Below are 14,769 nucleotides of genomic sequence, written 5' to 3'. Positions count from 1 at the left end.
AAAAGCTGCAACACGGAGAAGAAATTCACTTCATTTGGATTTGCTGTGATGTGTTTGCATTCCTAATGGACAGAGCAGAAACTGATCCACACAGCCCAATACACACATTGCAGGAATCCATCACACTTCTCACTGTGAGAAAACCCGAACCATCATCAGAAGGTCACATTCTTTATTTTTGAGATTTATTTTGCAGACAGCCCGAGTATCTAACTCTACTACTTTTGCACCAGTCACTATGAGTAGAACAGGCTGATATACTCACTAATTTCCCTCCACTGTGATCTTTAATTATATCTGTCTACGCCATCCCAATCGAAGTTTGGATGTTAGCGTGTGGGATTCTGGGTGTGAGCCTTGCCAGTTTGTTTTGTTCTCCCTGCATGATGAGATTGGCTGATCTGCTCCATGACCATCACCTCCTCTGACTACTGAGATGTGTAAGGCAGCCAGATGGATTTCCTTTAGACATTACTGTCTCTGTGAGGAAACCTCTGACAGTGAAGAAAGCAGGAGAGTGATAGTAATATCAGCACCTGGGCCATTCTCGAAACAAACATACTGTCATTTGTTTGTTGTAATTGTAAGACCATAAGACATAGGAGTATAATTAGGCACTCGCCCATCGAGTCTGCTCCGCCATTCAATCATGGCTAATATTTTTCTCATCCCCATTCTCCTGCCTTTTCCCCACAACCTCTGACCCCCTTATTAATCAAGAACCTATCTATCTCTGCCTCAAAGACACTTCACAACCTTCCGCAGCAAAGAGTTCCACAGATTCACCAGTCTCAGGCTGAAGAAATTTCTTCTCATCTGTGTTTTAAAGGATCGTCCCTTTAGCCTGAGGTTGTGCCCTCTGGTTCTAATCAGCTGAAGGAAAAGTCATTTGGACCTAAAACTTATTTCACTTGTTGGTTATCTCTCAGAGCCTAGTATCTCTGCTTTGCCTGAAAGAATATTCTTAGTAAAATATACTTACTATTATCTTCTTCTCTATCATAGGGCTGGCTTTAGTGTTCCTCTCTCTCACTACGCTGTAGAGTTTGGTTTATTTCAGCAACCCAGGGAATATGTATGGAAGGGGTTGTGGTTGTCGAGATTGGTGAAGGTGTGCTATGAAAATAATGGCATGTACACTTCTGGGATTCTTTGCTACATTCTGTTGTGGGAAATTTACCACCAGAGTCAGACTTGGATATTCAATAAGACAGTTTTATTTCAGACACAAAGCTTTGGAAGAAAGCACTGGTACTCCATACCTACCTTCTCAATTATATGATAGCAGTTGATCATTTTTATACCTTTTAGACAATAGGTAATACGGATATTAGCCGTTTAACACGTGGTTATAAATTGAGTAGGCAGATTACGGACATCAGTAGTTAACACATCATTACAAGCAGACAGGTACAGACATGGGCAGTTAACATAGCATTGTTCATCAAATGGTCACATTTCCTCTGTCAATGACTGGTTTCGATCTATTCATTCAATGGCTGATGTTGTTGCGTTTATGTATTTATGTTCCCATCTGTGACTGACCTTATTATCAGACATATTGTTCTGGGTCTGGCCTTATCTTAAAGTGGCTCAAGCTCTAACTAGCTTCTTGCAGCATTTCAGTTCCTGCATGTTTTAACTTTAAATAACTGTCTGTGCTCAAAGCCAGTGCCTGTTTCATGTCCCTTCCTAGGTAACCATTTAGTGTGTCAGGTAACCATTTCTTTAATTTCCCCACAACAGCTCAATGTTTAAGGGTGTGTGCTGTGAGAAAGGTGGAGAAGCCAGGAGCCCATTCACCTTAAATTAACTGCCCATAAAGCTCCATGAGGAGCTGGGGAAGGCCGCAACAGTCTGCTGCAAGTTAGTGCACAGTAGCTGTCAGTTGCAATGTGCAAAGCCATCACTTCACGCTAATGGCCAAACCCTTTTTCCCTTATAGGGTTTTTATGTCAGCATGAGTGTAGTACCTTCTTGTTAGCTGGTTTACTACTTGTCTCACCATGTTTCTGCTGCCTTTTCTGTTTTATAATGCAACTGGAAATCCGTGGGATTTGTACTCAGGAATCAGTTCCCACCTTTGGAAGGACTTAATGCCACTGAGCCAGTGCCAAACTCACCACAGGCCCAGACAGAAGCTGCATTTGAGGAAAGCATACCGGGCGTGTGGTTGGGATTCAGGAATGATCCAGATGTCAAGTTGCCATTCCCAGATTGGGGATCAAGCCCCTCAACATGGCTGGCCCTTGGATGTCCTTTTGGAGTCAATTTTTAATAACACTCAGATTGGCGTAACAGATGTTGTGAAATGCTTGTTGATCCTAGCTTTTAAACTAAGTTTCAAATGCTCCCTGACCCATTGAAACATATGTGGATAATTTACAGGTACACAATACGGTAGCATAGTGGTTAGCACTGCTGCTTCACAGCTCCAGGGACCTGGGTTCGATTCCCAGCTTGGGTCACTGTCTGTGTGGAGTTTGCATGTTCTCCTCATGTCTGTGTGGGTTTCCTCCGGGTGCTCCGGTTTTCTCCCACAGTCTAAAGATGTGCGGGTTAAGTTGATTGGGCATGCTAAAAATTGCCCTTAGTGTCCTGAGCTCCGTAGGCAAGAGGGATTAATGGGTAAATATGTAGGGATATAGAGTTATAGAGATTTACAGCATGGAAACCGGCCCTTAGGCCCAACATGTCCATGCCGCCCTTTTTTTTAAAACCCCTAAGCTGATCCCAATTGCCCACATTTGACCCTATATCCCTCTATATCTATTGTACCCATGTAACTATCTAAATGCTTTTTAAGAGATAAAATTGTACCCATCTCCACTACTACTGCTGGCAGCCTGTTCCAGACACTCACCACCCTCTGTGTGAAAAAATTGCCCCTCTGGACACTTTTGTATCTCTCCCCTCTCAGCTTAAACCTATGTCCTCAAGTTTTAGACTCCCCTACTTTTGGAGCCCCTAGAACAGTGCTGTCTTTACAGACACTGGCGTCCCCAGTACTGCACTATCTATACAAACACTGGACCCTCCAGTACAGCGCTCTCTATACAGACACTAGGGCCTGGGTGGGACTGTGATCAGTACAGACCCGATGGGCCGAATGGCCTCTTTCTGTACTGTGGGGTTTCTATGATTCTTCTTCTATGACATTGAACAAATTAGAAAGCTGCATGATCCAAGATGAGTAAATTTATCCATCAAATTTTGTTGTGTGGAAATAACATAATGAGAACTGCATTACTATATTATTTCCCCTTATTTGTCCTCTACAAATTAGAGATATTAAACTCATTCTTAAAATGAAGTGATTGTTTCTCATGCAAGTGGAACTTACAGTAAGTTTGCAGAGTTACAGAGGAGTTTGCGATTAGTTTTCTGTTGTTAGAGCCCAAATCCACTTCGGCCAAGCAGGTGTACACCTGTCCATCATCTGACACACTCGCAGTGAAACTGAAGACATTCCTCAATCTTTTATCTTCATCTGGAAAACCTTCTTCTCCTGCGGAATTACTCTGAACAATCTCACTCCCCCTCAGCCATGTGAGTGTGAGTTTATTGTTTGGATAGACCCTCGGACCAATGCACTCCAGACTATATGTTCTGTTAACTTCCAGCACTTGCGGAGGTGAAGTAATGTTTATCTCGCGATCTGTAAATAGAGAATCACAGTTAACAGAATTCACTGAAATAATCCCCCTGAGCACTCTCTGTTCCAGCTCCTCACACACTGGGTGGAATTTTACTGGCTTGCCCTGCGCATCGATGGGCAGAGCGAGCCAATAGAATCATGCGAGGGCTGTGAAATCAGGACCACACCCAATTTCTCAGCTCTCGTGATCTTACCAAAATCGGATTTCCGTCAAGGTCAGCCACTTGCCTATTTCTGTCAAGAGGGAGAATAAATTATTTAAATATATAATAAATGTCATCAGCACGTGATTAGCAAGCCCGGCACTCAGTTGTCCTGGTTCACTTGCCTTTATGGGAGAGGTTCTCTTTGGCAAGGAAAACACCTGCTCCCCATGAATGGGGAACAGTTGCGTTGTCCTTGTCGGTAGAACTGGAGGCCATTGAGGCCAAAAGGAAAGTGTGCCCCTTGGACAGTGTCAACCTGACAATGTCAGCCTGGCACCTCGGCATTGGCAGCCTGGCACCTCAGCAATGCCATCAGGCATTGGGGCAATTGGTGGGGGGAGAGGAATGTGATAGGTCTGGGTGGTGGGGGTGCAGTGGGGCTACATTTCCGGGTGGTGTGGGACTCACGATTTGTCACGAGCCATTGCAATTGCAGGTGGAAAGGGTGAATTGGTTGAAGCTGGCTGCAACAGCAGGGGCCTGATAGCTCTCTCTCTCTGCTATTGTGCAGCATCAGAGGTCTACACGTGTGCAAGAGCTCCCACTACTGTTACGATTGTGCATGTGCAGATACAGAGGTCTGCGCATGCGCAGTAGCTCCCTCTGCTGCTAGCTAATAAATTAAGTTCTGCCCACTGCCTGTGGCAGCGAGAAATGGTCTAGCCCATTTTTTCATGCACTATGTGCACAGGATTGGGTGTAAAAACTAACTGAAACAACAGATCCACAACTGTCCCAATTTCACACACTTTGAATTATTTTCATAAAATTCCATGCATGGCTAGTGTAATGTGTGAAAAGGATTTGTTCCAACAACAAATATTTAATCTCCCCCATTAAGAATTAGTATATTGAGCCCTCTTCATTCTAAATTACCAACATCAGGAATAATTAAATCATTAATTTTAAACAACAGCAGTTGGCATTAACATAGAGCCTTTAATGTATAAAAATCCCAAAGTCCAACACTGAAACATTACCAAAAAACTTTAACACCAAGCCTAGGAAGCAGGTACGAGCACAGACGTCCCAAAGTTTGAACAAAAGGGCAGATTTTTTGGAGAAGGAAGATAGATAGCTAAAGAGATAGAAAGAGACAGAGTGCAAGAGCGACAGAGAGATGTAGGAAGTGATTCCAAACCCCAGAACCTCAATCATTGAAGCCACAGTTGTGACCTGTAGAGTTAAAGTCAGATGCAGAATTGAAGCAAGACAGCAATCAGGCAGGGCTGTCGAGCTGGAAGAGTTTCCAAGGAGAGAGGTGGCATCATGGAGAGTTCTGAATGTTTGTTTTAAACCACCCAGCCGTGTACTGGTGAGGTAATGAACTGTGAAACTAATGTTTCCTCACAGAAACAAACAGGAAGGAAGGACTAACGATGGAGACATGGCAGGAGGAAGGAGAAATTCAGAGATTTGGGGGCTGGTCTTGGTGGATCAGTATGCTGCATCTTAAGGCTGGGCTTAAAATTCTGAGGTAAAGAATGTAACTTATCATAATCTATTGCAACATCACAGCATTTCAGTCACCAACAGTACAGAGATATTCAACCTGCATTTTTTTATTAGAAGAGTTTTCACTTACTGTAAACAGTGACCACTTTGTTTGCAGTCTTCACTTCTTTGCAGCTCACATAACATGGTACAGAGATATCCCATGCTCTGACACTTGGGAAAAAGTCAGCTATCCAACTATCACTGGATTCTCTGGTAGGTTCTATCCCTGATTTATACTCCACCATAATTAATGGCTTAGGCAATGCACATGTTGTGCTGCAGTTTATCTTCAACGAGTCTCCAAATTCCAGAACTGGGGGGTTTGTGTCAATCAAAACCTCAAAGCCAACCACGTTTGCTGCCAAAGGAAAAACAAAGTAAATACAGGGACATGGAAGCCATTCAATGTCAGATGTATTCTGAGTAACTTGCAGAGGTAAAACAAAAAACAAGCCTCTCTTCAAAATAGAACATATTGACCTGAAGTAATTTGGAGACTCTCAAAACCTAACATTATCAAGTTAATTTTAATAAGAAGTCAGACAGCAATTTCCAGAGTCTACACAAATGCAGGTCAATGCAGAAATCAGGAAATTGATGTCCAAGTTGTCCTACTCTTCAGCCAATTAAAGATATGAAGATTGTAAAGTTGAGGTATTAATTCACTAGCGATTATCCATTCCAGTGGATTTCTATTAGTCTTAATTCATGCAAAAGGACTCGTCTTGTAGTGTTGGCTTTTGCAAGTTTGGAGTTTCATTCTTTCAGATTTTAATTGGTTTTGAAAACTAATTTTTTTTAGAACTTTTTCTTACTCTATTACCTTTGTCCCGTCTTTCATTTCCTTGATTTGAATTCTACACTGATTTGACGTTAAAATAAATATACTTATACTGTTGATTCAGACTAATTGGCTGAAATTTTAGGTGAAGACTGAAGTCCCACCACAGGGACCAAAGGTGGAAACCAATCATCCCATCTCTACCCCCACCCCACATCCCTGCCCTGGTCAGGGCAGCAGGATCTGGGGTTGCATTTTGCCAATGGGGACCGATTATCAGGCCCCCCTCAAAAGCTGCTGACAAAAAGCCACTCCAGGGAATTGTCACCCTCAATGCTTGGCCTCAAAGACATGTATGATTCTCTGAAGAAGTGGAGCCAGGCAGGCTGGTCTGGCAACTAGGAAAGTGGAGAGGAAGGTCTTCATGACAGGAGAGGAGGGGGGAGGTGGCCTTGTATGATGGGGGTTGCCCATACCTGAATGGGGGAGGGGTTTCCTTTGCCCACACTGGGGGAGGTTCTTCTTATCCATAGGGTGACGGTTGCACTTCAACATATTGAGTGGCAGTTAAGTGTTAAGTCCTCTTATCTATGGTACGGGATGTATTTTTATTATTGCACTTTGGATTGCCTTTTAAAATGGTGTCCCAGTGTCTGCAGAGTCTGTGTTGCCGGCTCTATTCAGCCCCACCCGCTGAGTGTGACATTGTGGGCACAGCTAGCTGATCTCCTCTGCACACAGTGCTGCAGACTACTGTGAGAAAATTTAGCTATGCAGCCTGTAAGCTGCATGTCAGTTTTCTTGCCTCATTCAGAACACCATGCAAATAACTGAAAATTATGCCCCTTGTCTTTCTAGATGAGAACAGTCATGGGTTTGGGAAGTGCTGTCTAAGGAGACATGATGACTTCCTCCAGTGCATTTTGTAGTTGCTACTCACTTCTACCACTGTACACCAGAGGTGGAGGGAGTGAATGGTTCAAGTGACTGATTAGGTGTCAAACAAGCTTTGTCCTGTATGGTGCTAAACTTCTTGAGTGTTGTGTTGCTCTCATCATTCATCCGGGCGAGTGGAGAGTATTCATCACCCTCCTGACTTGTGCCTGTAGATGCAAGACCAGATTTGGGAAGTCAGAAGATGACTTACTCTCCACAGAATGCCCAGTCTCTGACCTGCTTATGTACCACAATATTTATATGGTTTATCCGTCCAGTTTTTGGTCATTAGTAACCCTCAGGATGTTAATAGTGGGGGATTCAATGATGGTAATGTCACTGGATGTCAAGGGGAGATTCTCTCTTGTTGGAGATGTTCATTATATGGCACATGTTTGGCTTGAATGTTACTTGCCACTTGTCAGCCCAAGCCTGGATATTGTCCAGTTTTTCCTGTATATGGGTACAAATTACTTCAGTATCTAAGGAATCATGAATGGTACTGAAAATGATGCGATTATCAGCAAATGTCCCCACTTCTGACTTTATTTTGGAGAGAAGGTCATTGATGAGGCAGCTGGAGATGGTTGGCCCGAGAACATTATCCTGAGGAACATATGCAGTGGTGTTCTGAAGCTGAGATAACTGACCTACAACAACTACAACCATCTTCTTTTGTGCCAAGTATGACTTCAACAAGTGGATTGTCATTGATTGCAGTTTTGCCACCCTCAGTGAAATGTTACCTTGATGTCAATGGCAGTCGCTATCATCTCACCTCTTCAGCTCAGCTCTTTTGTCCATGTTTGGACTTTAAAGGCTGTAGTGACATCAAGAGCTGAGTGGCCCTGGCTGAACCCAAACTGAGGGTCAATGAATAAGTTAATGCTGAGTAAGTGCCACTTGATAGCACTGTGGATGATCCCTTCTATCATTTCCCTGATCATCAGGAGTAGTCTGATGGGGTGATAATTGACAAGGTTGGATTTGTTCCATTTTTGTGTACAGGACATTCCTGGGCAATTCTCCACATTGATGGGTAGATGCCAGTGTTATGGCTGTACTGGAACAGCTTGGCTTGTGCAGGTGTTCTGGAGCACAAGTCTTCAATACTATTCTTCCACCTCCTCTCTGTATAACCATGCACATTCTTCCTTTTCAGATAATAATCCAATTCCCTTGACTGCCTTGATTGAACTTACCACCACTATAATGCCAGGCAGTCTATCCCAGATCTCAGCCGTATGCTGCATAAGACAGTTTCTTCTCATATCTCCATTGCTTCTTTTGCTAATTACCTCAAATCTATGCCTTCTGATTCTTCATCCTTCCATCAGTAAGAACAGTTTCTCTGCATTAAACTTAACCTGCTTATTCCACCAACGTGTCCAAGTTCTATATTATCCTCCTCACCAGTCACAATGCTACCAGGTTTTGTACCACCTGCAAATTTTGAAATTGCATCCTGTACACCAAAATAGGTCATTTCTATACATAAGGAAGAACAAGGATCCCAATACCAATCAACTCATTCTAAATCTTCCTCCTTTTTAAAAACATCCATTAACCATTTTGTTTCCTGTCACTCATCCAAATCTATATCCATTTTGCCACCTGCTCCTTTTATTCCATGAGCTATAATTTTGCCCACAAGTTTGTTGTATGGCAATGTACAAAACGTATTTTGTAAATCCATATACAGCATATCAACCTCATTGGCCTCATCAAACCTCCTTTTGAATCTCCTGAGGTATAACTGGGGTTCTAAGGGAGTACTAACTTGCTAATCACTACTGAACAGCCTCACTCATTTATAGGTAGAATATCACATTTCTCCATGATGATAAAATATTTATATTTTTGATTTCATTAAAGTTCATATAACATTCACAATCCAATGTGTATGTCCCAATCAATGATGTTGCTCAGTGGAAGTTTTTAAAGTACAAACTTGATGGTGCCTTTGACTTTCTGGTTTGCAGTTTGAATATTTGGAGGATTGGCTGCATGATATCATCATTACTGAGTACTTGGAAACTCCCAGGGCTTGACATCACGAAAAGGGAAATTCATTGCCACATTTTAATGGGCGGTTTTCTCTGCAGTCAGAGGCAAACTTCATCCACAAAACCAGGGTAAAGACAAACTGCCCACCCGTGTAGAACCTAAAGGATCGCTCATCGATACTGATCTACTGGAGCACTGAATACTGAAGGGACGTCTGTGTACACAATCGCCCATATACCGCACAATCACTCACTCATTTACAAATCAGCTACAAGAATCTGGATAACAAGCCTGGCAACCTCCCAGCTCACTTTTACTGAAGAGCGACTTTAGCTTCCTTTGGTGTCAGTCCCAAAGCTGTATAGATGCTGTTAAGATGTGGAGATGCCGGCGTTGGACTGGGGTAAACACAGTAAGACGTCTCACTACACCAGGTTAAAGTCCAACAGGTTTATTTGGAAGCAAAAGCCACTAGCTTTCGGAACGCTGGCTGCTCTTTCATCCAAAGAACATAATAAGAAACATAAGAACATAAGAAATAGGAGCAGGAGTAGGCCATCTAGCCCTTCGAGCCTGCCCCGCCATTCAATAAGATCATGGCTGATCTGAAGTGGATCAGTTCCACTTTCCCACTTTCTCCCCATAACCTTTAATTCCCTTGTTTATCAAAAACCTATCTACCCGTGACTTAAATATATTTAGCGAGGTAGCCTCCACCACTTCAACGGGCAGAGAATTCCAGAGATTCACCACCCTTTGAGTGAAGAAGTTCCTCCTCAACTCCGATCTAAACTGCCCCCCCCCCAACCTTGAGGCTGTGCCATCTAGTCCTGCTGTCCTTTCTGAGCGGGAAGAATCTCTCTACCTCTACCCTATCCATCCCCTTCATTATGTTATACGTCTCTATAAGATCCCCCCTCATCCTTCTAAACTCCAACGAATACAGATCCAGTCTATTTCGTCTCTCTTCATAGTCCAACCTAAGTCCAAAGGGGCAACGAGCGTTCCGAAAGCTAGTGGCTTTTGCTAGCAAATAAACCTGTTGGACTTTAACCTGGTGTTGTGAGACTTTTTACTGTGCAGACGCCGTTAAACTAGATCCCCATTCCCCGTACCCATTACAGCTCCCTCTCTGCTGCAACTCGTTGCATGTTGGGTTTTATGTAATCACAGAATCGGCCCATCGAGTTTGCACTGGTTCTCTCAGAGAGAGAAAGCAAGACAAACTCTGTAGATAAGTTGTGGAGTACCGTTTACTGAAATTGGAGCTGGATGGTTGATGCCTTCGTGTACAGAGGAATGCAGAGTTAACGCTAATGTGTCTGTATACTGCTACTTTCCTAACGCTGACACACCAATTATCTGTGCTGCAGAGACCTCTTTTTCACTGGAATCTCAGTGTGACCAATGAATCCCTCACTTCCCGGAGTAACTGCTTCATTCGCTCGGACTAACGTGAGCAGAAGTTGCCCGTCAGTGGGAAACAATTTATAATCTATCATAAGTGTATTACTACAAAACACAAGAAACATGGGGGGAGGGGGTTAGTTAATGCGATACTCTTTTATTACAAGACAACATTTCAAACCTGAACTTAAATAAATCATTCTCTTGGCTTCTTTGAGAACATTGCAGAAACGTGCTCAATATTCTTATTCCAGATGATAATGAAGAACTAATTCCATGGCAGGGAAGTTAATGGATTACAAAACAAAGGCGCTGAATTATCCTAACTACAAACGTTGTCGATACAGTACAAATTTACCCAGGAAATAATACCAATATTTTAAATAGTGTTTCTTTTACCTACCTGTCACAGTAAAGATCAAAGCGGTGAAGAAGCCACTGGGACCATCAGCTGAAGTGATGCTGAAACCCATGATTCTGACTTTGAGACAGGACACAATGCTGTCGGAAACTCACTTCAATGGTAACAAAAATCCTGTCCCGGAAACGATAGCAATCCCAGTGCGGAGAATTCCAGAGTTTACATACTGGCAAACTGCAAGCGAAAGGCTATTGCAATCTACACAGGCGGTTAGATATTAAAAGCAGAAACACACTGCACAAATAGAATCTCTGCATGAAATGGAGAAGAGTTCTGATTCTGGTTATTCCTATCGAGAGGAAGAAAATGCTGCGATACCCACTTACTCCATAAACATCCTCATTGAGGTTCCTTCCTCATTCCGAGTCACTCATTGAGGTTCCCTCATTCCGAGTCACTCATTGAGGTTCTCTCATTCCGAGTCACTCATTGAGGTTCCCTCATTCCGAGTCACTCATTGAGGTTCCCTCATTCCGAGTCACTCATTGAGGCTCCCTCCTCACTCAGTGCCACTCATTGAGGTTCCCTCATTCCGAGTCACTCATTGAGGTTCTCTCATTCCGAGTCACTCATTGAGGCTCCCTCCTCATTCCGAGTCACTCACTGAGGTTCTCTCATTCCGAGTCACTCATTGAGGTTCCCTCATTCCGAGTCACTCATTGAGGTTCTCTCATTCCGAGTCACTCATTGAGGCTCCCTCCTCACTCAGTGCCACTCATTGAGGTTCCCTCATTCCGAGCCACTCATTGAGGTTCCCTCATTCCGAGTCACTCATTGAGGTTCTCTCATTCCGAGTCACTCATTGAGGCTCCCTCCTCACTCAGTGTCACTCATTGAGGTTTCCTCATTCCGAGTCACTCATTGAGGTTCCCTCATTCCGAGTCACTCATTGAGGTTCTCTCATTCCGAGTCACTCATTGAGGCTCCCTCCTCACTCAGTGCCACTCATTGAGGTTCCCTCATTCCGAGCCACTCATTGAGGTTCCCTCATTCCGAGTCACTCATTGAGGTTCTCTCATTCCGAGTCACTCATTGAGGCTCCCTCCTCACTCAGTGTCACTCATTGAGGTTTCCTCATTCCGAGTCACTCACTGAGGTTTCCTCATTCTGAGTCACTCACTGAGGCTTCCTCATTCTGAGTCACTCATTGAGGTTCCCTCATTCTGAGTCACTCATTGAGGTTTCCTCATTCTGAGTCACTCATTGAGGCTCCCTCCTCATTCTGAGTCACTCACTGAGGTTCTCTCATTCTGAGTCACTCATTGAAGTTCCCTTATTCCGAATCACTCAATGAGCTCCCTCCTCATTCTGAGTCACTCATTGAGGTTCCCTCATTCTGAGTCACTCATTGAGGTTCCCTCATTCTGAGTCACTCATTGAGGCTCTCTCCTCATTCTGAGTCACTCACTGAGGTTCTCTCATTCTGAGTCACTCATTGAAGTTCCCTTATTCCGAATCACTCAATGAGCTCCCTCCTCATTCTGAGTCACTCATTGAGGTTCCCTCATTCTGAGTCACTCATTGAGGCTTCCTCATTCTGAGTCACTCATTGAGGTTCCCTCATTCTGAGTCACTCATTGAGGCTTCCTCATTCTGAGTCACTCACTGAGGCTTCCTCATTCTGAGTCACTCATTGAGGTTCCCTCATTCTGAGTCACTCATTGAGGTTCCCTCATTCTGAGTCACTCACTGAGGCTCCCTCATTCTGAGTCACTCATTGAGGCTCCCTCATTCTGAGTCACTCATTGAGGTTCCCTCATTCTGAGTCACTCACTGAGGCTCCCTCATTCTGAGTCACTCATTGAGGTTCCCTCATTCTGAGTCACTCATTGAGGCTCCCTCCTCATTCCGAGTCACTCACTGAGGTTCTCTCATTCTGAGTCACTCATTGAGGCTCCCTCCTCATTCCGAGTCACTTGTTGAGGTTCCCTCCTCATTCCCAATTATTCTTTCCTGGTGCCTCCTCACACCTGGTTGCTGGTTCCTTCTATCCCACATTATCCTATCTCCCTGTTAAGGCTTGAAAAAAAGCTGCTCCGGCCATTGTCAATATTAAAACTCCAGATTCATTCATACCAGCGTTTGTTAATCTGTCTCAAAAACCTAAACTAAGGTCATGGTTTAGCACGTGGCAGTGCTTTGCAGACTTGGACATCTGATAACAGGCACCTCCAAGCACCTGAGATGTACCAGTGGGGCCTCTGCAAGATCCTCCAAATCTGGTAGCAAGTAAGAGGGTCCAACATAGCACCTTCTTCCAAGCCAACATGCCTAGCAGTGGGGCACTGAGCTCGCAAATGCAGCTCTGTTAGGTAGGTTATGCCACTTGTGTGCCTGATGCCAGTCCTGAAGCAGCTGGTCTATTTGAATCTTAGTTACAGCAAGAGACCCCCCAGGAGGACATTGGAAATGCTTTAGGGAAGTCATCCTTGAAGAGGTCAGACATTCCTGCTGATAAATGTGACCAACCAATATGGAGAAAGCTCATTCAGGAAGGCACTGAACACATTAAGACAAACTTTCATTGGGAAAATGCAGAGGGAAGGCCAGGTGTCAGAGGAAGTGCACAACCGTCAAAGTTATCTATCTACCCAACTCTTGAAGCAGCACCTGCCTCACATGTGACAGAGTCTGCAGACTATGCACAGAACTTATCAGCTATTCAAAACCCAATGTGGAAACAAATATCTTCAATCCCGAGGGATTGCCTGGGAGAAGAAGACTGTAGTTACATGGTCAATAACACTGGAGGGAGCAGTTTATCTGGCGATAGCAAAAACAGCCTTGAAAATCAGGACATGAGTAAACAATTTGTATTAGTCTTCACTGTGTAAAATGAGAATAAAGGGACAAGTGGGTAATGAGGAAAATCATGAGGCAAATAATGGATAAATCTCTGGGATTTCCGTTCTACTGGACAGCTTGAAAGTGCTATACATGTAGAACCTAAGAAGCAAACAACCTTCTCTACAGACTGATTCTATCCACTAAACCACCTGTGAAAGCAGTCTCTGGAAAGTCATAGAAACTGATCAAATTCTAACCACGTTAGACAGGGTAGATTCAGAAAGAATGTTCCCAATGATGGGGGAGTCCAGAATTAGGGGGTCATAGTTTGAGAATTAGGGGGTCATAGTTTGAGAATTAGGGGGTCATAGTTTGAGAATTAGGAGGTCATAGTTTGAGGATTAGGGGGTCATAGTTTGAGGATTAGGGGGTCATAGTTTGAGGATTAGGGGGTCATAGTTTGAGGATTAGGGGGTCATAGTTTGAGGATTAGGGGGTTGTAGTTTGAGGATTAGGGGGTCATAGTTTGAGGATTAGGGGGTCATAGTTTGAGGATTAGGGGGTCATAGTTTGAGGATTAGGGGGTCATAGTTTGAGGATTAGGGGGTTGTAGTTTGAGGATTAGGGGGTCATAGTTTGAGAATTAAGGGGTTGTAGTTTGAGGATTAGGGGGTCATAGTTTGAGGATTAGGGGGTCATAGTTTGAGGATTAGGGGGTCGTAGTTTGAGAATTAGGGGGTTGTAGTTTGAGGATTAGGAGGTCATAGTTTGAGGATTAGGGGGTCATAGTTTGAGGATTAGGGGGTCATAGTTTGAGAATTAGGGGGTCATAGTTTGAGAATTAGGAGGTCATAGTTTGAGAATTAGGGGGTCATAGTTTGAGGATTAGGGGGTCATAGTTTGAGAATTAGGGGGTCATAGTTTGAGAATTAGGAGGTCATAGTTTGAGAATTAGGGGGTCATAGTTTGAGGATTAGGGGGTCATAGTTTGAGAATTAGGAGGTCATAGTTTGAGAATTAGGGGGTCATAGTTTGAGGATTAGGGGGTCATAGTTTGAGAATTAGGAGG

The 14,769-nt window shown here is 43.7% G+C and overlaps 1 protein-coding gene across 1 annotated transcript in view; it reads right to left on the bottom strand.

The window, feature by feature from the left end:
• The window catches only part of LOC145360878 (vascular cell adhesion protein 1-like), a 142,093-nt gene that overhangs the window by 25,076 nt on the left and 102,248 nt on the right, over window positions 1-14,769 (bottom strand). The window contains exons 10-11 of the mRNA XM_080216379.1: window positions 5,450-5,719; window positions 3,344-3,658 (exon numbers count right to left, since the gene is read on the bottom strand). Coding sequence (XP_080072505.1) covers window positions 3,344-3,658; window positions 5,450-5,719 — 585 coding nt within the window. The remainder of the gene's footprint in view (window positions 1-3,343; window positions 3,659-5,449; window positions 5,720-14,769) is intronic.

Source organism: Carcharhinus amblyrhynchos, chromosome 33 (genome assembly GCF_965287045.1).
Source record: "Carcharhinus amblyrhynchos chromosome 33, sCarAmb.v2.hapA, whole genome shotgun sequence".
NCBI classification, from domain to species: Eukaryota; Metazoa; Chordata; class Chondrichthyes; order Carcharhiniformes; family Carcharhinidae; genus Carcharhinus; species Carcharhinus amblyrhynchos.
Note: the sequence above shows the minus strand (reverse complement) of the source record. Positions and strands in the feature narration are given on the sequence as shown.